A 21,709-nucleotide genomic window follows, 5' to 3' on the forward strand; every position below is an offset into this window, starting at 1 on the left:
TGAGTTTGTTTTTAAATGTTTCAAGTTGGTAACTTCGGCCCCCGGACACTTCGGCCAAAATTTTTTTTTCAAAATAGCGGGGATTTTGCATTTTAATTACCGCGAGAAATTTTATTTTCGCGTAGTTATATACAGTTTTTTAGACAGTATTTGCAACAAAATAAGCAGTAAATTAATATTTTTTTTTAATAATAATGTGCAAGAACATGTTATCTTTCTTTTGCCGTGTCAATTTTTTAATTTTATAAACTAAAACCTATAAAAAACTAATTTTGAAAGCGCGCGTTTTTAGGTGACACAAGACAATGCATTATGATATCACGTATTTTGCGAAATGGGGGCCGTCTTTCTAAACGATATTTGAAGAAAATAAATCATTAATTAATCATTTTTTATACTGAAGAATGTGCAAAAATATGTAAGGTTATAAAAATCCGCCATTTCCGCATTTATAAACTTGTCGGACGACGCTAATAGAGCTTATAAGTTTCTACTAGATGTTTAAAATGTAAACCGAAAGGAATGATGTCGTATTTTTTGTTGCTAAACTTTCATTTGTTTTTAGTTTAAAATAAGTTTTGGTTTGTTGTTCCTACCATGGACATGCTGCAAAGAATCAAACTGGAATGTCACGGAAAAGAACCAGAACTTGTAAGTAAATAAAAAACAATTATAATATAGCCATTGTTAGATTGCGTAACAATATTAAAACTTTATGGATATTGCTGTAGTTTTTTTTGGAATATATTTTTGTCCTCAATGTAAAAAAGGACGACCTAAACATAGAGTAACAACAGTTGAAAGCGTGGTGTAGTGGTAAGAACACTTGCTACATCACACATGAGGTCGTGGGTTCAATCACAACTGATCTCATGCTGTAGCGCCCTTGAGTAAGGCGCTATAAACATTATGAACTCCTGCTGAGCCAGCACTTAATCAGCAGCATAATTATCGGGCAATTATAGTCTCTATAATATCCCAAACTGCCACAGGCAACTTGAGACTGGGTCGGAGTAACTTATGTTACTCTATGTTTAAGTCGCGCATTCGACTTTCCCACATCAGGGATAAAGATATATACAAAAAAAAAAAATAAGTTACTTTGACCCAGACTCAAGTTGCCTGTGGCAGTTTGGGATATTATATAGATTATAATTGCCTGATAATTAAGCTGCTGATTAAGAGTTGGCTCAGCAGAGGTTTATATCATTTATAGCGCCTTACTCAAGGGCATTACAGCATGAGAGCAGTGGGGATTAAACCTAGGACCTCATGTGTGGTGTGTGTTCTTACCACTACATCACTTTGCCGGTTTATTTGTAGAATTTGTTTAAATTTATTTTTAAACTTTTTTTTAATTCTTTAAATTATTTGAATTCTTTGTCCTAAGTGCCTAGTTATAAAGTTATTTGCCACTTATTGTTTAGAATACTTAGCCACTAAATAGCCAATACTTTTATACACATTGTGTACTTGCTGTTGCATATTAAAATCTTGGGGATAAACTAATAACTTGTTATTTAAACTATCACTAGGTGGAGCAATTGAACTTGGATGGATGTCGAAGCACCGGAGAAATCGAAGGATTGGAAAAATTTGAATCTCTCCAAAAACTTTCGATCATCAATGCTGGCATCTCAACTCTTAAAGGATTTCCAAGTTTAGCTAAGCTAAGAAAAGTAACTTTTTGATATTTTTTTCTACATTTTGTATATTTTTCTCACTATTGTCTGATTAAACCAGCATATGAGGTCGTGGGTTCGATCCCGATGATCTAATGCTGTAGTGCCTTCGAGTAAGGCGTTATAGGCGGTATGAACTCCTACTGAGCCAACACTTAATCAGCAGCAAAAGTTTTAGGCAATTATAATCTATAATATTCCAAACTGCCACAGGCAACTTAAGACTGGGTCGGAAGGACTGATGTTACTCTATGTTTAGGTCACGCATTTGACCTTCGGTTACTTTTTGAAACTTATGAATTCTTGTGTTTATTTTTAAATTAATTTTTAGCTGGAGTTGAGCGACAATCGGATATCAGGAACTTTATCGTGTTTAAAGGGTTGCCAAAACTTAACTCATCTTAACTTGTGTGGGAATAAAATCCAAAATTTTGAAGCTCTGGAAACCCTGGTATGGTTTTAAGTTTGAGTTGTATTTAAAGTTTAAATTGTTTTACTTTAATTTAGTTGGACAGCAACAAAATGGTGTTCATATTGTCTTGGATTCAGTCCTTATTGCATTAAAGCTGTATTGTCCATTGGTAAGGCACTATAAACAGTATAAACTCCTGCTGAGTCAACACTTAATCAACAGGTTAATTATCAGGCAATTATAATTAATTTTATACCAAACTGCCACAGGCAACTCGAGACTGGGTAATTGGTGATATTCTGTTTTGAGGGCGCCAAATCCAACTTTCCACATCAAAGCTGATTATATCCAAAAAAAACTAAAACCTAGTCAGGAGTAAATAATCAATCATAAGGAATAACTTCATTTATATAACTTACATTTAGGTCGACTTGCCAAACCTTATTTCATTGGATGTATCGGGTTGTGATGTCACAAAGACCCCAACATTCAGGGATGACACTTTTAAACTTTTAAAGAACCTCGTATATTTGGATGGTTATGATGTTGAGGATAAAGAAATAAGCGAATCAGAAGAGGAAGAAGGTGGGTTATTATTTGTTTGTATTTATCCTCGATGTGGGAAAGTTGAATGCGCGACTTAAACGTAGAGTAACATCAGTTACCCCAACCCAGTCTCAAGTTGCCTGTGGCTGTTTAGGATATTATTGATTATAATTGCCCAATAATTAAGCTGCTGATTAAATGCTGGCTCAGCAGAAGCTCATATTTTTTATAATGCATTCTCAAAGGGCATTACAGCATGAGAGTGGGGATCAAACCCAGGACCTCATGTAAAAAAGTCTGAAAATTCCCGGGTTTAATACTTACTTCCATGTGCTTTCTGTTTTTGTTACAACAAAATTTAACATAAAATCAGAGTTAAATAATGTTAAAAATCTGTCTATGTATAAGTACTATAAAACATTAATATTTTTAGAACAACAAAATGGTGCCGAAGATGGTTCAAGTGATGAAGACGAGCAGGTTCGTTTCAATTTAGTTTTATCATCTTAATATCATGGGTTTGATTCCCAGTCATGTCAAAACTTTTGCTTTAATTTAATCCCATACAGTTTGCACTTAGCTTAACCAATCTATTCTTTTAGAGCGATGAAGACTCGGGTTCTGATGAAGAGATTGGATTATCTTACTTAAATAAAGAGAATATTGAGGTGATTTATAAATGTGTTACATTTAGAGTTTGTTGAAGGAAATAATATCTTAACTTTAATTAAAGTTGACGTTATCTGTTTTTATTTCTAATGAACCTTCTTTGATAAATAATAGCTTGCATTTTTTATTGCTGTAATATGTTTACAACTCTCAACTAATTTTTGCCTTTAACTTTTTTTTGTTTGTGTGTCACATGTGTGCCTTTATTAAGTTCACACTACACCCACAAACCCACCCTGAGCTGCAAGCTTCGCTTATCATATTTTAATATCTTGCCATTTGTGGTGCCTAAGAATTTTAAAGAGCAAGTTGAAAAAATATTTTTTTTTTCATACTATGGCTGGCCACATTTTAACTGAAGCTTTACCCACCCTAGCTGCAATCTTTGGTTTGCCATGCATAAATATCTTGCCATTTGTGGTGCCTAATATTTTTGAAAATAAACTCGATTTTTGATAATTTTTCGAACTGTTAGTAATGCATATATTTGGGCCTTTAATTGGACATAGCCATAAACTCTTCCTTTTTATAAGCATTAACTTTTGAGTTTAATTCGCACTGCTGTCAATCAATACAACATAGTTATATATATATATACTTAAATTAAATATTTATCTTTTGTTGGGTGTTGTTAAAAATCTTGTCATTTTTTTTTCTCCAGGATGAGAGTGATGATGGGGATTATGATGAACAGGGAGAAGTAGAAGTGGAGGAGTCGGAAGAGGGATCAGAGGAAGAAGAAAATGGACAAGGTTTGTGCTTTTTAAATATTCTAGAGTGTGGATAAACAAATTTAAGTTGTAACATTGTCTTTAAAAAAAATTTTAAGACTTGCTGAATAATTGTTTAAGTTTATTTAATCTTGCGCGTAAACATTGGTAGTTTCACCCAGAATATTAGACCTGACAAGCTGACAGCTTTATGTTATAACCCTTATGGCAACTTAGCCTTAAGTACCAAAGTATTATAGGCACCAAATCAGGGGTGGTCATTATTTAGACTTAAGGGGTCACATTTTAAACGTAAAAAGATGGGCCTCCTAGATACAAACCCAATGTTTAGTACAATTATATATAATGCTATAGTGCTTGTTTTATATTTGATCTATTAGAGAAACTAGGGCAGAGTTAAAGCATATGAGGCAGTGCCTTTCACCTTTAATCTAAACCTTTTTGTTTCAACAAGAACCTTATTTTACTTGTACCGGTTAGTGTTGGTTAATTGTTAGAAATGTGGTAAAGTTAAATTAGTAAGGTGTAGTCAGTTATAAGAATGTAAGAACAGCTTAAATAAAAGACATATCTAGTGGCTAAGTTAAAAAGGGTCGAAAATTTGGAAAATTTTCGGACAATATTTGAAATACCAACTACTTTAATGTAGGTACAAATTTAATTTATTTTTTGTTTTATTTTTTTTAAATTTCTGATTCATATTTTTTTTCAAGGTGACACAAGTAGTAGAGGTCAAAAGAGAAAACATGAAGAGGAAGAAACGTAACACAATTGTGGCATTGAGGATAAAAAACCACTGTTGTTAAGAAACTTTCATATAACGGCAGTTTGAAGAGGATTTCTTATTTTTATATAACAATCATAAACAAATATTTTTGTTATTGTTCTTACTGCCAGCTATTCCCAAAAATAATTTTTAACTTTGCAGTTTTTATACTTACGAAACTTTAGTTTGTTTTAATAATTTTAACGGAGAAGTGTTTTGTATTTTAGATGCTTTGTGTGGCAGGTAAGCATCTGAAAGTATTGCAAAACCGAAATGGGGATTTTATAACCTTAAAAGAGGACATACGTTTGACCCCTTTATATTTTAAATTTTTTCCTTGTTATCCAAAACTACTTTAACAACTTGATTAGGCCTGGTAGGTCAGAGTAGCCCATTATTTTTTTAAGTCTTTTGTATAGTAAGTGTGGTTTAGTAATAAAATTTCTTGAATAAAGTTTTTTGTATTTTTATATTAAGAGTTTAACGAATGTCAACTTGTTTGTTGAATAATTGTCAATTGGTCTTTTTTTAACTGGTGTTAATTAATTAACTAAATTATGTCTTGTTAATTAGTTTAAAATTTGAAAATATATTTAAACTATTTTTTGCGAAATTAATTTTGGTTTTTAATAATTTAAGTTACTAGAATATTATCTGAATGAATCTTTTGTTTGATTTCCAATTGTTTTTTGTTTACTATGAAATATGATATCTTTTGTGGTTTACAACGCCCTAATTTTGTCGGTATGGCAACTGTTTAACCAAGGTAAATATCAAAATAGTTTTAAATTTTTTTTCAATTTTATTCGAATTTTGTGTTCAAGGTTTAAAGGATTGTGTATATTGTCGATAAATAGTAGTTAGCTTTTTTTAAAAGTATTTTTAACCGAAAACTTTTGTATAGAACGCTAATTAATAAAAATCATAACAAAAATAGTGCTACCAACATAGATATAATATATTAACTTTGCAATAAAAACATAAAACGTGTCGCAAAACGTAATAAGAACATAAACAGTGACGTAACAATAACATTTATTCGGCTGTAATCCCGGTCTTTTGGGAGAGGTCGTCGACCTTACCGAAGCAGTCGAACATTTTGTTGCAGCAATCCATGGCCTTGTCGGCGTTTTCTATCGCATTACCAGCGGTATCCATCGCAGAGCCTTAATTTAAATAAAAGTTCAGTTGGTTTTTATGTATTTAAACATAAAATGGCCGACTTTACAGCCTAAACTTACAAAGAAACTTGTGTTTTCTTAAGTTGGCTTAGATATGTTTTTTTTAGCTAGGTTATTAAGTTTGTTTCAATATTTGAATATTTTTCTTGGCTGTGGGTGTTTATTATCTTAAATTCGGTAACTTGAGTTTAAATTCGGTAACTTGAGTCTAGTTTGGTGAAGTTTTAATGTTTTTTTATGGAATTTCGTTGTCGAAAATAAGTTATGTTGTCTTTTATTTAAAGTTCTTTATACTGAAACAGTAATACTAGGGAACGATCTTAAATTACATGGCAATTGAAATAAAGCACCGCATAGTAATTTACTCGAATCAAATACGCATTTCTAAAGAATTTCTTTAAAATGTCGTTTTTAATTTATTAAAAAAATATTACATGAGTTTGGAAACACTTACCACCGGGTTGTGACGTCACGATGCGTTGGTTGCAAGTTGGACAAGTTTTAGGTTCGGTGGATCCTAAAAAAGTTAATATATCACGTCATTAGTTAATTGTTTTCAAAACTAATTTAATAATTTATTGCATTTCTTATCATTTTAGTGGTTTAAAGTTGTTTTCTCTCGTTGTATTTAAGCTTTTATTTATAAAAAGGTGTTTACTCCGGTTTTATATCTGTAAAAGTGCCTACCTTCATCGCCTTTACCTCCAGTCATACCAGGAAGAGATTTTGTCATTTTAGAGGCAGCTCCCAAGCCCTTGCTGACGTCACCCAAACTAATATCTGCGTCTTCCATTTTAAATTGATTTGTTTTATATCAAACTATGTATTCACAAGGTAGCTAGGATCCTTAAAAAAATAAATTAATTGTTAATTAGCCTAATTATTAACATTAAAATTTTGTAAGATATTCTTTGTTTTTTACTTTAAAGTTAATTTTGTGATGTCGTTAGTTGGTTAAATTTAAAACCCCAATTTTAATTTTTTTTTAAAGTAAGGCCTTTTAAGCCATATAATTATAACAGCTTCATATTAGGTAAAATGTTGTGCTTTTTGCAGCTATTTTAACAACTCCTTTGATGCTAATTTGCGTATTTTTTAGTTAGTTTTTAGACGTTTTAAATTGCAGAATATTTTGCAATCTAAAACCTTGTATTTTTTGACTCTTAACTGATTTAATCTCCTGATTTAAAACTCACAAACTTCTCGATTTTCTCTTTGATTAAAACCAAGGATCTGCTCTCTTGGTGTAAGTTCCTAAAAGTGCGATCGTTTAACTACCGCGATGAGTTATAATCAATTCTCATTCTATTCTAACAATGCTTTCACAATCACGTCAACAATCGACCATTGTTTAGTGTCATCCAAAAACGTTTCTCGTCGTTATAAGGTGTTTTTTTTTCATTGGTACGCGACAGTCCGATATAAATTGTAACCAAGGGTAACGCGAGTACGCTGTCTTTAGGATCCAATAGTAACCGATTGTTACGTTGTTTGGACATCTGAGACCCAACCCGTGGTTGTTATAGCAACAGGTAAACAGCGCGAACGGGGACTTTCGCGCGGCACACTGTAATTCAAGCCCCGGCACAACAAAAGTAATTGAAAGGAATTCTTGTAATGTTGTTGTGTTGGATTATAGAAAGCTAAAAAATAACAGAATTCCCCAGGATTTTTTGGTATTGTGTTTGACCCAATTTTGTAGCAAATACTTCGAAATAACTTGATGTTTTATTTAAAATTTTTTCTTAGTTTTTAAGTAGAGGTAACTTATTTACTTTTGGCGTTTGTATATCTTAAAAAGTCCCGATTTTTAGTGTACAATTCTGTGGTTGTACATTTTTAGTGTACAATTTTTAGTGTACAATTCTGTGGTAAACTTTGCAAAATATTGCTAATTCCTTTCACCACGAATGAATTATTTTTAGGTAAGGGTGTGCTCCTTTTTGAGAAAAAAACTTTTTGTTTGCACTTTGGTGAGCAACAAAAACGGTATTTGCTTTTATAATATTTGACCATTCATTTTTAACCGAATAATTAATCGATATTATTAGAAATTTAGACCAATTTTTTAATCTTAACTTTCTCCTTTATTTAAAAGACTTTTCACTAAGGCTATGCCCAAATATCGGGGTAAAATAATGTAATATTATTAAGTAGTACACTTACTATATATTTTAAATTAAAATTGAACGTAAATTTTGTATTTTTAAAGTGTATTGCCCGAAATACCAATGTTTTAAACATGGTAATATTTGAAATAGTTTTGATTTGGGTAGTTGTATGTTTTTGAATACCTATTTTTTTAGAGAAAAAACTTTTAAAATGATTAAAAATAAAACAACTTTGCTTTTTTTAACTTTTAGCATAAAAGAAATAAAATTAATGTTTTAAATTTTGCAATTAAATAATAAATAAAAACAATTAACAAGAAATAATAATCAACAAACATTTGGTTAATAGGCAACTCTACAAAAGATTATTTTGAAAGATAACAAATACTATTGACGTCACGTAACATCTTTTCTAGCCTTTCTACGTAAACAAACAGACGACCCGTTACTATAGCAACCCCCTTATTAAAATGGGTCCAAACTTGTTCGTTACCCAATTCGTTTTATCCCGTTGAAGAATTGTCCACAATCGCTAGGAGCCGCGGTTAAACAATGCCGACGACGTGACGTCATAAAGAACGGGGAATTTCGAAGACAATGAGGTTTGTTTCTTGTGGTTAGGGCTGGTGTTAAAAGAAATAAGTTGATGGATTTGCAGAGGGATTTATCGCGTTCTGATAATACAGCTTAACTAATAAACCTCTTAAGCTTTGGTTTGGACGAAAAACTATTTTTTATCCGTTCACGTTAAAGTCATTTTTAGTCTACTTGAAATTGTTGAAAGTTGACAAATATGTTTTAATAAACAAAAAGGAATTCCTGGGATTTTTTCATACCTTTTTTGTAATGTATAAAAGCATTCTAAATTATAGTGTTAGAATAATATAACTAAACATTTTTTTAGTAAATTATTAACATTTTACTTTAATATATTTTTCACACAAATAAAGATTTGTATTTTGTAAATATTTTACATAATTTGTAATGATTTTACTACATGAATATCCTTGGTTTGATTCCCACTATTCTTATGCTGTAGCGCTCTTGGGTAAAGCAAAAACTTTTGCTAGGTAAAAATTAATATTTTGAATTGTCAAAATTGATAATTTTTGATTGATATTACTCTCTATTTAGGTCGTGAAGTCAGCCTAACTACACCGAGGATAAATAATTAAAAATGTGGAATTTGGTTTCGTTTCAGCGATTAGTAGTAACCGCGGTAAACAACGGTAAATATTCCCGCTACCGAAGCACGTGTCTTTGTTTTGATAAATTATCAACTTAACCCACTTCAAAGTTGTTTAATTAACATTTTAAATAAACTTTAAAGTTTAAACTACAGAATGATGTCTGGCGACTGTCAAAAGGTAAAAGAAATTGTTGTTTATATCAATAAAAAGTTAATTTAGTTTGTTTTTTTGTGAAAAGTTTGTTTTTAACAAAAAGTTAACAAAAGTCAGGATGTTTAGAATTTAATCGTGATTAAGCTGGTTCGTTGGTTAAAACTTAGATGGTTTTTGTTATTAATAATAAAAGGTTTATATTTGGTTTTCGTAAATATGGTTTTTATTAAACTAATGGCTGAATGGTGTTTAATAAAGTTATGGTTTATATTAAATGGTTTTTATTAAAACACTGTGACAATAGTTTTTTTTTCTAGTTTTTGCAGAAAATCTCAAATCTAAACAAATTTATTTTCAGATTGAAATGTCGAACACGGACACTGATTTAGAAAGTCAGGAGAAACCATGCCTCAACGTTTCCGACAACAAATCAACAGATTCTGACGAAAGAAAGGGAAACCCTTGCATCAGGTTTGAAATTTTTGATAAATTTTTTTTGTTATTAATTTTTCTAAGTTAAAAAATAGTATATTGTTGTTTTATCAAACATTATTTTACTGAATAAATGTTTTACTAAAAACGTCATTAGACAATAAAACATTTTCTAGTAACCCCTTCATTACCCCAACTGTTCTCTGGGTAAACCCCTTTAATTTCTAAAACTAATTTGCTTAAAATTTTGTTAAATTGTTTTTTTTTTTTTTTTTTTTTTTAATAATATGCACAAATATCATTTTAATAATTAGTAAAAATAAATTTAAGGCTAACGTTTAAAAAAGCATTGTCCTTAATTGTTATAAAACAATGATATGTTATTGTTACAGAAAAATGATTTTTCCTGTCTTAGTACTGACAACTTTAATGAAAAAACATCGGGTTTTAATGAACAGAATATTGATTGCTGCTTTAGTGCTTGGTGAGTGAAATTATTTTAATAATTATTTAGCTTAATGTTAAAAAATGTAAAGATTTGCAGTCCTTGCCATTTTTCTTCCATACTTTATGGTCCTCGCTAACTATTTCTTGTGTACTTATTTCTTTATCCTCGATGTGGGAAGGTTGAATGTGCGACCTTAACATAGAGTAATATCAGTTACTCCGACCCAGTTTCGAGTTGCCTGTGGCAGTTTGGGATATTGTTGATTATAATTGCCCAGTAATTATGCTGCTGATTAAGTGCTGGCTCAGCAGAAGTTCATACTGTTTATAGCCTCTTACTCAAGGGCACTACAGCATAAGATCAGGAGGGATTAAACCCACGACCTCATGTGTGGTGTAGCAAGTGTTCTTACCACTACACCAAACTCATTAATTAATGAATTACTAAAAATCTGGCATCAAAATTTAAATATTAAGTTAAATCAATTTCTTATTATTTATTTTCAGCCTACATCGTTTATTTCATCATAGCGCTTACTTATGATGTCATAGGAGCCATGCCATTAATAATAACGACCCTTGTTGTTGTAATTATTATCGTTTATGAGACAACAGTTAAAAGATGTGGGATTAATATTAGGAATCATGTTGATCATTTATCTGAAGGTCACCACGGCACAAAACGAATTTTAGGAAGGTTTGGATTTTTCACTAATTTAAGAACAACTATTTTTCACTTATTTTGTTTTTTGTAATTTTTTTGACATTGTTAGTTTTAGAAAACTGTTGTTTAAATTGTAAAAAAAATTGTCAAAATTTTAACATAAGTATTTCTTTTATAACTCTCTTAAAATTTTAAATTAATTTAAAGTATTAATATTGTGCATTAAAATTTGATTTCAGTTATTAATGCTTAAATTAATTAATTACCAGGATACTACAAATTGGGGGAATAATTATTTGTATCGGGTTCGTGGTTTGGTTGATTGTTGACATCATAATACGACAACCAAGTCAACTAATCTCCCTTCTCGGACTTCTTATTATTCTCACAATTTCTATTTGTTTTTCTAAATATCCTGATCGGGTGAGTTACGATACTTTGTAGTTTTGTGACAATGTTTAAAATATTTATTTATCCTCGATGTTGGAAGGTCGAATGCATGACCTAAACATAGAGTAACATTTCTTACCCCGACCCAGTCTTAAGTTGCCTGTGGCACTTTGTTATATTATAGATTATAATTGCCCGATAATTAAGCTGCTGATTAAGTGCTGGCTCAGCAGGAGTTTATACTGTTTATAGCGCCTTACTCAAGGGTGCTACAGCATAAAAGCAGTGGGGATTAAACCCAGGACTTCATGTAGTTAAGTTAAGTGTCCTGACTGACTACTACACCACGATGACAGTTTAGTGTTTATAGAAATGTTGTTAACTGTTACAGATTAATGTTATTGTGTCCTTTGGGGCCTAAGGTTCTGGGTTTGATCTCCACAGGCTTTGCATCTGTTTTAAAATAATTTTAAAGAGTCAAAAATCAATCAGCAGTTTATGATTAATTCTTTTCAATAATATTTTAATTTGTCAAAGTTGACTTGAGACTGGGTTGGAGTAACAAATGTTACTTTATGTTTAGGTCGTGCATTCGACCTTTCCAACATCAAGAATAAATAAATATGAAAATAGTTTTTACACTAATTTATTTATGTGGTCATGAAGTCGACCTTTCCACATCGAGGATAAACAAACTTGTTTTATTACTTGTTAGATTAACTGGAGACCGGTATTTTGGGGAATAATTCTTCAGTTTGTCCTCGGTTTGTTGATTCTTCGAACAAGATTTGGATATCAGGCAATCAAGTTTGTTGGGGATCAAGTTGCTGTAAGTTGAAAACATTTTGAGTTTACTCGAAGTAATTTTAACTTAGAGTTGGTCAAAGAGATTTTAAGCAAAGTAATATATGAGACAAACTTCTACTAAGCCAGCACTTAATCAGCAGCATAATTATCAGGCAATTATAATCAATAATATCCCAAACTACCAAAGTTAACTTAAGACTGGGTCGGAGTAACTGATGTTACTCTATGTTTAGGTCGCGCATTCGACCTTCCCACATTAAGGATAAATACATACAAACTTATGTATCTTAATCAGCATAAAAAAAACACAAATTTTTATAATCTTTAAATTTCTAAATTATAAGAAACTTAAAAGTGATGCTTCATGAAATTTTTATGTTGTTTATAATAGATCAAATTGTTTGATTTTTAACTTTTTTGTTAAAGGTTTTTATGGGTTATACAGATCATGGATCACAGTTTGTTTTTGGAATGGATTTTAGGATGCATTATTTTGCTTTCAAGGTATTAGAATCTATTTTAAATTTAGTTATGCTTAATGGTAATAGTACTTTGGTTATAGTGCATTTATGCGACTAAAACCTTTATATTTAAAACAGTTTTTGGCGCTATAACCTGCTCTACAGACAGTATTTTAATTGTTGTAATATGGTTGCAACTCTTAACTAACATTTGCCTGGGATAATTTACCTGCGCACCACAAACAGCAGTTTTATTTATTTTGTAGGCTTACAAATAAGATATATTGGCTACTGAACTTCACCAATTATCAAACCACTAATTATCAGTTATTTTTTAACTAATTTACCTTCATTTTATAACTTAAATGTAATTAACTTTAATACTTCCAGGTTTTGCCGATGATTATATTCTTCAGTACGGTGATGAATATGTTGTATTATATTGGTCTCATGCAGTGGGTGATTGGGAAACTTGCATATATTACCCAAGTTACCCTGGGCACCTCTGCTATTGAGTCAGCTGTCGCTGTTGCTAATATCTTTGTTGGAATGGTAAGTAATGTTGACCAACTGTTTTTTAATATATATTTATTTATCCTCGATGTGGGAAGGTCAAATGCGTGACTTAAACATAGAATAACATTTGTTACCCCGATCCAGTCTTAAGTTGACTTTGGCAGTTTGTGATATTATAGATTATAATTTTTCAATGCTGATTAAGTGTTGGCTCAACAGGAGTTTATACTGTATAAAGCGTCTTACTTAAGGCGCTACGACATGAGAGCAGTGAAAATCGAACCCATGGCCTTCTATGGTAAAGCCAAGTGTTGCGCTTATAACACCACGCTGCCTGTTAAAACCTTTGTTGTATGTAACCGTGGGAAAAAAAATCCTAAGTTTGATTCCCACCTTTGCCAAAAATTAACCTGTTATCTTGTACTTTAACTGTAACTTAATCAGCAAGTTAAAAATTAGAAACAAAATAATCATAACAAAACATTTAAATTGTTGTTTTTAAATTTGTCGTTATTATTATAGACTGAGGCCCCCCTAGTGGTACGTCCATATTTATCGGATCTAACCCAAGCCGAGATCCATTCTGTTCTAACTACGGGGCTTGGGTCAATTGCTTTCTCTGTGTACGGGGTTTACGTCGATTTTGGGGTAAGTTTGAATGCAATAAATAAAATAAAAGTAAAATAGGGAGCATGGTTAAAGGGGGTAAAACACTTGGTTTCACTACATAAGGTCTTGGGTTCAATTCCCACTATTTCTTAACACAAATGGTTAATTTGTCACTTTAAAAATAATTTGATTCATTTTAATTATTAATATAAAATTCTAAAAACTTTTGTTTTAAATTTTTGGTTTTATTAGTAATGTAATAAAACAATTATTTCACAGCATTTTAAAGTTAAGATTTAGTTTTAAATTATTGTTTGAATCTGATATTGTTTTGTTCAACTTGACTCCCTTACTCATATTATTAAGTTGTTACAATAAGAAAGTTATAGAAATAATTGGTTCACAATTTTGTTGTTGGCAATTGCTACTCTACATTTCTCATAGTTGTTATCATTCTTTGTGTTTTCAACAAAGTATATTGTTATTAAAAATTGGGTTTTTTGGTTGGGTTCTGTTATAAAATTGTGTCGAGTTAGAAATAAGTTATATTTAAAGCAATAAAATTGGTTTATTATTTATATTTCTGTCTTTGTTTTATAAAAATTATGATATATAAATAGTTTAAATTTTAATAATTTTAAATTTTCTTTTGTAAATTTAAATATTAAGGAATTGACATAAATTCAATATATTTCCTTAAATATTAAGTTTTTTTTTTACCTTTTATTAGTTTCTATCTTTTTTGTCCAAACTTTTAATCCCAATTATTTAACTTTAAGGTTGATGGAGTTCATCTTCTAACTGCCTGTGTAATGTCAGCACCAGCAGCTTTAACAATATCCAGGTTGTTATATCCTGAGACGGAGAAGTCGAAATACATGGATGCCAGTCATCTAGCTTTAACTACAGGGTAGGTGCTTGTTTTATATCAGAAACTTTACTTAAGGTTGTTAAATTCTTGGTTTTATTACAAAAGGCCTTTGGTTTGATCCCCACTGCTATTATGCTGTAGTGCCTTCGAGTAAGGTGCTATAAATGGTATAAACTTCTGCTGAGCCAACCCTTAATCAGCAGATTTATTATCAGGCAATTATAATCAATAATATCCCAAACTGCCAAAATCAACTCAAGACTGGGTCGGGGTAACTGATGTTACTCTATGTTCAAGTTGTCAATTGTAATTGGTCATAATATTGGTTAAAACACTTGGGTTTTCTTCATAAGATCCTGGATTCAATCCCCACTGTCTTTAGGCTCAGTGCTTTTGAGTAAGATACAAACGATACAAATTTCTGCGGAGCCAAAAAACAATCAATAAATATTCCAAACTGTCAAAGTCAACTCGAGACTGGGTTGGGGTTACAAATGTTACTCCATGTTTAGGTTGTGAAGTCGGTCTTCCACTGACCACATCGAGGATAAATAAATTTAAAAAGCATATTTAGCCTATTTTTTAAGACTTTTCTGACTTTTACAATATTTCATTGATAGAGAGAATCGGAATATTGTTGAAGCTGCTGCAGCGGGGGCTTCTATGTCCATAAAACTTGTAGCAAATATTGGTGCAAACCTCATCGCTTTTCTTTCTCTTCTCGCATTTGTCAACGCTATGCTGTCATGGTTCGGTGGTTTTGTTGGGGTCAATGAACTCTCGTTTGAGGTAAGGTTAAAAAAAATGAAAAATTTTTACAGAACTTGAAAAAAAATTTACTTAGAATTAGTAGATCCTAATTGTTTGTGTTTTTTTTGTAATGTAAAATTACTGTGAAATTTTTTGTTGTGTTTTTTTTTTAAACATTTCTTAAACAATTAAATAACATCGGTAAAACTTACTTTGCTAAATCAAAACTTTATAACAATTAAATCTTTTTTTATCATTCATTTTTTAAGATAACATTCTAATAGATAAAGCTTCTAATATCACCCACAAAATAAAAATTATTTAACCTGAATTATATTTGATTTCTAGTTGATCTGCAGTTACTTATTTATGCCTGTTGCTTTCTTAATGGGGGCAGAATGGAAAGATTGTTTTTTGGTGGGCCAGTTGTTTGGTATTAAGACTTTTCTCAACGAGTTTATTGCTTACAAGGAGATGAAGCCTTATATTGCCAACCGACTTGCTGGTCTGCCTAGTTTTGATGCTAACGGAACTCTGCTTCATATGTCGGTGGGTTTAGTGTTTAAAATTATCTTGTTTAAAATGGTTTGATACTTTTTTTACTAAGACCCAAGGTCCTGGGTTTAGTTTCAACTGCATTTTTTAAATACTGTCTGTTATGTAGTGGTTTGGCTTTCTACATAAGGTCCTAAGTTCAATTCACACCGCTCTCATGCTGTAGCACCTTTAAGTAAGACACTATAAACGGTATAAACTCATGCTGAGCCAGCACTTAATCAGCAGCTTAATTATCTGGCAATCATAATTAATAATATCCCAAACTGTTAAAGTCAACACGAGACTGGGTCGGAGTAACAGTTGTTACTCCAAGTTTAAGTCTGTAATATCTACCTTATGATTTTTTTTATGAACCTTTGTTTTAATCCAACTTAAAAGTTTTATTCTCCTTCCAGGAAAGATCAGAAGTGATTGCCATCCATGCTCTGTGTGGATTCTGTAACATCAGCTCACTTGGAATAATAGTTGGAGGACTCAGTAAGTTTCACTCAGAATATTTCTCGAGTTTAAGTTAAAGTAAATATACCAAGGTTTTACATCCTAGTCATAAAGTTACTTTCGTGTCCTTAACTTTTTAAACAATATTGTTTTTATTTGTGGGGGTCCTTTTGATGTAACTATTTTCTACCAATAATAACAATATTATTTTTTTACTAATGTTTTAAGTTATTATTTTATAGTTTTAATTTCATGTGAAAATAATTATTTTTAGGTGTGTTAATGCCGAATCGAAGAAAGGATTTGGCAAATATGGCGATTAGAGCTCTTTGTGGTGGGATCCTTACATGCTGCATGACCGCTTCTATTGCAGGTTGGTTGTGTTATATATTTATCCTCGATTAAATGCACGACCTTAACATAGAAGGTCGAATCCACGACCTTAAACATAGAGTAACTAGTTACCCCAACCCAGTCTCGAGTTGCCTGTTTCAGTTTGGGATATTATAGATTATAATTGCCCGATAATTAAACTGCTGATTAAGTGCTGGCTCAGCAGGAGTTTATAGCATTTATAGCGCCTTACTCGAAAAAGCTAAAGCATGGGAGCAGTGGGGATCAAACTCAGGGTCCCATGTAGTGAAGACAAGTGTTTTAACCACCGCACTGCCTGTTTTCTCTTTGTAAATATACCTTTTTAGTGAAAATTCTGGGTTTGAGTGCCAATGTTCTTTAGTGAGTTTTTTTAGATTTTATTGGTTCTAGTATTACCAGATATTAAAAAATTAGTGTTTTAATTGTTAGTGCAAGTTTTAAAAATCTTTTTTATTTTGTCTAAAGGTTTATTGTTCAAGGAAACTAATATCGTGGTAGACGATGTAACAACTATGGCTTCAAACTTCACTTTCAATACAACTTTAACATAAGCTAAAAGCTTTATAATCAACAATTTACAAACTTTGTATTTGCTACAACAAGCCAATATGAATTGGCCAAGGGCTTTCTTACAAAACATCGATTACAAAGTCTTGCCAGTAATGTATAATTGTAAATACTGCCATTTTCTCTGTAATATCAACTTTTCAAAACTGTTTCTGAGTTTGGTTATCAAGTAGTTACTGAACTTTTTTATGTTGTACTATGTTAATATGTACTAAAATTTTGCCAATTTTCTATACACAATCACTTGTAACTTTATTTTAATCATAATCCTTATATTACCTATGTTATTCAAGTACAAAACATACACAAAATAATTTCAGTTACTGCCCTATTTTCAATTGTAAAAGGTGCTTACTTTTTAAGCCAAACATTCTCAATTTTGGTGCCAATTTATTTGTGTCTAAAACTTAGTTCATGTTCTGTTTAGTTTCCATGGTTATTGTTACATTTGATACACAAAATAAGCAATAATATTTCAAGTTGTTTTTCACATTCTAGTTTTAGTAATTTTTTAATTTATCGTGTTTTCTTTTGCAGGTTGTTACACAAAGGTTTTGGTATTACAACACAATCGACTTTGAAGTAGTTTTAATGATTTAATTGGATTTTAAGACTTTGTGAATATTAATTTTATTCTATTGCTAGAGGGTAGACTTTTATTTTACATGGCTGCTCCAGTCTTAAGTTGTTTTTGCCCAGGGTTGCTATAATATTGAAAAGTTGCCCATTTTTTTCCAAAAATAGTGAGGATAAAAAATATTTTAAAGTTAAACAGCTGTTCGGTGAAAAGTGTCACAATATGGTCATAATCTTGGTTTTAATCAGCTGGGTTGGTTTTAAAATTTTTGCGTCAAATTTTAAAAAGTAAATAAACGCGATATATTGGATTTAATTCGCTAAATGTTTTTATACAAACATAAATTACTTTTTATATTTACATTTTTAACTTGTTTTTGGCAGGTTTAGGTTTTGGTTAAGTCTTTAGTTTAATTTCTTGGTAAAACTTTTAATCCCAATTATTTAACTTTAAGGTTGATGGAGTTCATCTTTTAACTGCCTGTGTAATGTCAGCTCCAGCAGCTTTAACAATATCCAGGTTGTTATATCCTGAGACGGAGAAGTCGAAATACATGGATGCCAGTCATCTAGCTCTAACTACTGGGTAGGTGCTTGTTTTATATCAAAAGCTTTTGTTGGTTTTATTACAGAAGGCCTTTGGTTCGATCCCCACTGCTATTATGCTCTAGTGCCTTTGAGTAAGGTGCTATATATGGTATGAACTTATGCTGAGCCAGCACTTAATCAGCAGCATAATTATCAGGCAATTATAATCTATAATATCCAAAACTACTAAAGGCTACTCAAGACTGGGTTGGGGTAACAGTTGTTACTCCATGTTTAGGTTGTGAAGTCGGTCTTCCAACATCGAGGATAAATAAATTTTAAAAGCATATTTAGCCTATTTTTTAAGACTTATCTGACTTTCTTAATATTTTTGTTGTTGTAGAGAGAATCGGAATATCGTTGAAGCAGCTGCAGCGGGAGCTTCTATGTCCATAAAACTTGTAGCAAATATTGGTGCAAACCTCATCGCTTTTCTTTCTCTCCTCGCATTCGTCAATGCTATGCTGTCGTGGTTTGGTGGTTTTGTTGGGGTCGATGAACTCTCGTTCGAGGTAAGGTTAGAATAAATTAAAAATTTTTACTGGAACTTAAAAAAAAATATTAACTTAGAATTAGTAGATCCTAATTGTTTGTGTTTTTTTTGTAATGTAAAATTACTGTGAAATTTTTTGTTGTGTTTTTTTTTTAAACATTTCTTAAACAATTAAATAACATCGGTAAAACTTACTTTGCTAAATCAAAACTTTATAACAATTAAATCTTTTTTTATCATTCATTTTTTAAGATAACATTCTAATAGATAAAGCTTCTAATATCACCCACAAAATAAAAATTATTTAACCTGAATTATATTTGATTTCTAGTTGATCTGCAGTTACTTATTTATGCCTGTTGCTTTCTTAATGGGAGCGGAATGGAAAGATTGTTTTTTGGTGGGCCAGTTGTTTGGGATTAAGACTTTTCTCAACGAGTTCATTGCTTACAAGGAAATGAAACCTTACATTGCCAACCGACTTGCTGGTCTGCCGAGTTTTGATGCTAACGGAACTCTGCTTCATATGTCCGTGGGTTTAGTGTTTAAAATTATCTTCTTTAAAGTGGTTTGATACTTTTTTTACTAAGACCTGAGGTCTTGGGTTTAATTCCGATTGCATTTTTTAAATACTGTCTGTTGTGTAGTGGTCATTTGACTTCTACATAAGGTCCTAAGTTCAATTCACACCGCTCTCATGCTGGAGCACCCTTAAGTATGGCACTGTAAACGGTACAAACCTCTGCTGAGCCAACATCAGCAGCATAATTATTGAGCAATTATTATCTATATAATCTCCCAAACTGTCAAAGCCAAATGCTTGGTCAGGGGTAACTGTTGTTAATCTATGTAAAATATCCACCTTATTATTTTTTTTATGAACCTTTGTTTTAATCCAACTTATAATATTTATTTTCCTTCCAGGAAAGATCAGAAGTGATCGCCATCCATGCTCTGTGTGGATTCTGTAACATCAGCTCACTTGGAATAATAGTTGGAGGACTCAGTAAGTTTTACTCAGAATATTTCTCGAGTTTAAGTTAAAGTAAATATACCAAGGTTTTACATCCTAGTCATAAAATTATCTTTTTATTTTTACCCTTGCTTCGGGGGGATGCCCTTAAATTTTTAAAAAATGTTAAGTATTCTAAATATTTATCGTGGGACCAAAGTTTTGTCTTTAATGCTGTTAACATTCTGATATTATGATTTTTGTTTTATAGTTTTAATTTTATGTAAAAATGAATAATTTTTTTAGGTGTGTTGATGCCCAATCGAAGAAAGGATTTGGCAAATATGGCGATTAGAGCTCTTTGTGGTGGAATCCTTACATGCTGCATGACCGCTTCTATTGCAGGTTGGTGGTGTTATATATTTATCCTCGATCGAATGCACGACCTTAACATAGAGTAACTAGTTACCCCAACCCAGTATTAAGTTGACTTTGGAATATTATTGATTATAATTGCCTAATAATTAAACTGCTGATTAAGTGCTGGCTCAGCAGGAGTTTATACCATTTATACCGCCTTACTCGAAGGAGCTAAAGCATGGGAGCAGTGGGGATCAAACTCAGTACCTTATGTAGTGAAGACAAGTGTTTTATCCACCGCACTGCCTGTTTTCTCTTTGTAAATACCTTTATTCAGTGAAAATTTTGGGTTTAAGTGCCAATGTTCTTTAGTGAGTTTTTTTAGATTTTATTGGTTCTAGTATTACCAGATATTAAAAAATTAGTGTTTTAATTGTAAGTGCAAGTTTTAAAAATCTTTTTTATTTTGTCTAAAGGTTTATTGTTCAAGGAAAGCAATATCGTGGTAGACGATGTAACAACTATGGCTTCAAACTTCACTTTCAATACAACTTTAACATAAGCTAAAAGCTTTAAAATCAACAATTTACAAACTTTGTTAGTTGCGGCTTTTTTGCAAAACATCAATTACAAAGTCTTGCCAGTCAATGTATAATTGTAAATACTGCCATTTTCTCTGTATTATCAACTTTTCAAAACTGTTTCTGAGTTTGGTTATGTTTTTGATGTTGTACTATGTTTATATGTACCAAAATTTTGCCAATTTTCTATACACAATCACTTGTAACTTTATTTTAATCATAATCCTTATATTACCTATGTTATTCAAGTACAAAACATACACAAAATACTTTCAGTTACTGCCCTATTTTCAATTGTAAAAGGTGCTTACTTTTTAAGCCAAACATTTTAAATGTGCCAATTTATTTGTGTCTAAAACTTTGTTCATGTTCAATTTAGTTCCCATTATGTTAAATGTTACATAAGATACACAAAATAAGCTATAATATTTCAAATTGTTTTTCACATTCTAGTTTTAGTAATTTTTTAATTTATTGTTTTCTTTTGCAGGTTGTTATACAAAGGTTGTGGTATTACGACAGAATCGACTTTGAAGTAGTTTTAATGGTTTAATTGGATTTTAAGACTTTGTAAAGATTTATTTTTTCATTGCTAGAGGGTAGACTTTTATTTTACATGGCTGCACCAGTCTTAAGTTGTTTTTGCCCAGATTGTTACATTATTGAAGAGTTGCCCAATTTTTTGTCCAAAAAATGTTAAACAGCTGTTCTGGTGAAAAGTGTCACAATATGGTCATAATCTTGGTTTTAATCAGCTGGGTTGGTTTTAAAATTTTTGCGTCAAATTTTAAAATGTAAATAAACGCGATATATCGGATTTAATTCGCTAAATG

At 31.3% G+C, this 21,709-nt stretch overlaps 3 protein-coding genes and 1 long non-coding RNA gene across 6 annotated transcripts; 3 read left to right on the forward strand and 1 right to left on the reverse strand.

Moving 5' to 3' along the window:
- The first annotated feature begins 563 nt into the window (after positions 1–563).
- Positions 564–5,967, forward strand: LOC145759210 (acidic leucine-rich nuclear phosphoprotein 32 family member E-like). Its single transcript, XM_082572978.1, has 8 exons — positions 564–651; positions 1,536–1,679; positions 2,014–2,133; positions 2,520–2,679; positions 3,074–3,120; positions 3,243–3,308; positions 3,971–4,061; positions 4,754–5,967. Exons 1-8 carry the CDS (start codon positions 598–600, stop codon positions 4,804–4,806), a joined length of 735 nt encoding a protein of 244 aa, XP_082429104.1. The 5' UTR covers positions 564–597; the 3' UTR covers positions 4,807–5,967.
- LOC145759211 (uncharacterized) lies at positions 5,741–6,856 on the reverse strand. Its single transcript, XR_014286514.1, has 3 exons — positions 6,675–6,856; positions 6,442–6,504; positions 5,741–5,972 (listed from the first exon to the last, which is right to left on the reverse strand). It is a non-coding gene; the product is annotated as an uncharacterized LOC145759211 (long non-coding RNA).
- Positions 6,857–9,333: 2,477 nt separating this feature from the next.
- Positions 9,334–17,908, forward strand: LOC145758944 (solute carrier family 28 member 3-like). Of its 2 annotated transcripts, none has more exons than XM_082572640.1 (15): positions 9,334–9,465; positions 9,800–9,912; positions 10,266–10,357; positions 10,828–11,017; positions 11,254–11,407; positions 12,090–12,203; positions 12,608–12,685; positions 13,033–13,194; positions 13,681–13,806; positions 14,547–14,677; positions 15,259–15,427; positions 15,737–15,937; positions 16,342–16,423; positions 16,659–16,757; positions 17,225–17,908. In XM_082572640.1, the coding sequence occupies exons 1-15, from the start codon at positions 9,442–9,444 to the stop codon at positions 17,308–17,310; spliced, it is 1,821 nt and encodes a 606-aa protein (XP_082428766.1). In that variant the 5' UTR covers positions 9,334–9,441; the 3' UTR covers positions 17,311–17,908. The 2 variants fall into 2 exon arrangements, with proteins under 2 accessions (XP_082428766.1, XP_082428767.1); XM_082572641.1 differs by having other exon boundaries at positions 15,737–15,910.
- Positions 17,909–18,148: 240 nt separating this feature from the next.
- Positions 18,149–21,693, forward strand: LOC145758945 (solute carrier family 28 member 3-like). 2 transcript variants are annotated; one of them, XM_082572643.1, is made up of 7 exons: positions 18,149–18,190; positions 18,358–18,488; positions 18,834–19,002; positions 19,315–19,515; positions 19,908–19,989; positions 20,242–20,340; positions 20,772–21,693. In XM_082572643.1, the coding sequence occupies exons 2-7, from the start codon at positions 18,391–18,393 to the stop codon at positions 20,855–20,857; spliced, it is 735 nt and encodes a 244-aa protein (XP_082428769.1). In that variant the 5' UTR covers positions 18,149–18,190; positions 18,358–18,390; the 3' UTR covers positions 20,858–21,693. The 2 variants fall into 2 exon arrangements, with proteins under 2 accessions (XP_082428769.1, XP_082428768.1); XM_082572642.1 differs by lacking the exon at positions 18,149–18,190 and having other exon boundaries at positions 18,266–18,488.
- The last annotated feature ends 16 nt before the right edge of the window (positions 21,694–21,709 follow it).

Source organism: Corella eumyota, chromosome 7, assembly GCF_963082875.1.
Source record: "Corella eumyota chromosome 7, kaCorEumy4.1, whole genome shotgun sequence".
Lineage (NCBI taxonomy): Eukaryota > Metazoa > Chordata > Ascidiacea > Phlebobranchia > Corellidae > Corella > Corella eumyota.